The sequence below is a fragment of the Hipposideros armiger genome, unplaced genomic scaffold (genome assembly GCF_001890085.2).
Source record: "Hipposideros armiger isolate ML-2016 unplaced genomic scaffold, ASM189008v1 scaffold_2165, whole genome shotgun sequence".
NCBI lineage: Eukaryota > Metazoa > Chordata > Mammalia > Chiroptera > Hipposideridae > Hipposideros > Hipposideros armiger.
Genome location: NW_017733513.1, coordinates 28,641 through 30,928, shown reverse-complemented (window position 1 = coordinate 30,928; position 2,288 = coordinate 28,641). Strand labels below are relative to the sequence as shown.

General features: G+C 50.4%; 1 gene segment (V, D, J or C); it reads left to right on the top strand.

Annotated features, from left to right (window-relative positions):
- Nucleotides 1-265: 265 nt before the first annotated feature.
- On the top strand, nucleotides 266-797 carry LOC109378568 (immunoglobulin heavy variable 4-59-like). The segment is given in 2 exon segments: nucleotides 266-353; nucleotides 433-797. Coding segments are annotated over 2 exon segments (411 nt in total).
- The last annotated feature ends 1,491 nt before the right edge of the window (nucleotides 798-2,288 follow it).

Genomic DNA, 2,288 nt, shown 5'->3' with positions numbered 1-2,288 from the left:
TTACACATTCACTCTTATGCTCAGAAAGGTGGGACTTCTTAGGCCTGTTTGTAATGTGCCTCATGACCCAAGTGCACCCATCCCAGACTCACACCGTTCCTGTGTGCCAGTGAAGACACATGGAGGTGGCTCAGAAGGACCAGGGGAGCCTGACTCAGTCCCTCCCCACTTATAAGGACCAGGCTGCCCCTCATGCAAATTTCTCTGCAGGCTCCAGGGTAAAACCCTCCTTGGGCTGTGAGCTCACAGCTCTCTCCTCACACAGGTCTGAGTTTCTGGGGAAGGCAGAGCTGTGGTCTAGAAGAAGATGAGGCTGCTGGGTCTTCTCCTGTGCCTGGTGACAGCCCCCCAAGGTGAGGTCTCAGATATCAGACATGGTCTGTGGGATGGCTGTGTGTGCACGTAAGTGACACTGATTCTCCTTGTCCGCAGGTGTCCTGTCCCAGTTGCAGCTGCAGGAGTCGGGCCCAGGACTGGTGAAGCCCTCGCAGACTCTGTCCCTCACCTGCACTGTTTCGGGGGGTTCTGTCACCAGCAGTAACTATTGGCATTGGATCCGCCAGTGCCCTGAGAAAGGGTTGGAGTGGATGGGGTACTGGACAGGGAGCACAAGCTACAACCCAGCATTCCAGGGCCGAATCTCCATCACGGCTGACACATCAAAGAACCAGTTCTCCCTGCAGCTGAGCTCTGTGACCTCCGAGGACACGGCCGTGTATTACTGTGCGAGGGGCACAGTGAGGGGCAGTGTGAGTCCAGACACAAACCTCCCTGAGGGGACAGGGGGGCTGGGCTGAAGGGGGCGCTCTGGACACCAGTGGGTGCTCAGGACACACTGAGCACAGGGACCAGCCCCAGGAGCAGATAGGGACTGGGGTGGGGAAAGGACTTCCTTTGGAAACAGAGGTTTCCCGTAAATTTTCTCAGCTGCCCCCAGGGACAAGTTTGAACCACCTGTGTGACTCTAATTTCTCCTATTCTCAACAGCCACACACAAGGGGGGAAACACTATTTATAATAATACATCAACAGTGACTTGGTTTCTTTCCTTGACTGACTTCCTGTGTATCCTGTTTTTATTTCTCAACTGAGACCATCCTGAGGGCTCTCTTCTTCCCAGTGGTTAGGAAACATTTCCCACAGAGAGACCGCATCACAGTCCCACCCCATGTATGCGGAGCTCAGGCTCTCTGCTCCCCACATGCGCAGTGTGCCCACATGGCCCTTCCTTCTCACAGGCACACGTGGCCCCACGGGATTATGTTCATCCCCCAAGACCTCCACCCCCATGGTCTCCGTCCTCCCTACAGCATCACAACGTTAACCTCTCAGTCCTCATTTATTCAAGTGTATATTTCAAACCACCCCAACATTTCCTTCTGTCACCTACTGTCCTAATTCTCACTAAATCCTTCCTAGACTCTGAGCTCCATGGGGCTGGAGCTCTGCTCACACTCCCAGCTCCCCCACAATACCCGTCACAGAAGGGAGGTCCAGTAAATACGTGGGCATTCACATGCCCCCACGTCATCTCCTAATTCATCTAACATGTCTGTCCATTTGTGGACACCCCAGGGCAGGTTCCACTCACTGGGTGTGAAGGTGGCCCTGCTGAGCCCCGTGTCATGGAATCATATGATTCACGGTGACACAGGCACTATTGCAGGACAGGCCTGTGTCAGGTGGGGGCACAGTATCAAGTGATGGACCCTCTGTATGAGCAACGTGGTGGACACCTCATGGGTGGCTATGGTGACACAAAGGACAGGGAACTGGGTAGATCTGCTGGTCACTCCTCATTCTCAGTGTACAGCCCATATGTAGAATCAGAGATTGGTGAGCTAAAGTTATGGGTAAGACATGAAGTAGGAGTGAGAGAGGACCTTCAACTGGAAGATTGTTTAGGACATAAATATAAAAATACAGCAAAGGCATATGAGATAAGTGTACTTAAGAAACTGGATAAAAAATAAAGAATAACGATTACTCTCAGTATAGACGTTTAAAATAGTGTGTTCTGAGTTGTGTTGACGTTTACTCATTCTCTTTAAAAGTATCAGTTAGGCTATACCCTTAAAGAGCTAACCACCAAACAATTGCACTATCAAATCAAGCAGATATATCTCATTTTTGAGATTAGAAAGGGTGTAAGTGCTGCAAGGTGATTTCACCATGGTCTTCTTTTACTATTCTCTCTATAGCAAAACACTGACCTTAAATGTCAGCCTTTCATCCCAAAGTCTTTGATGGAAGGAAAGGAATTGTGATAATGTGCCTACATCATGTAG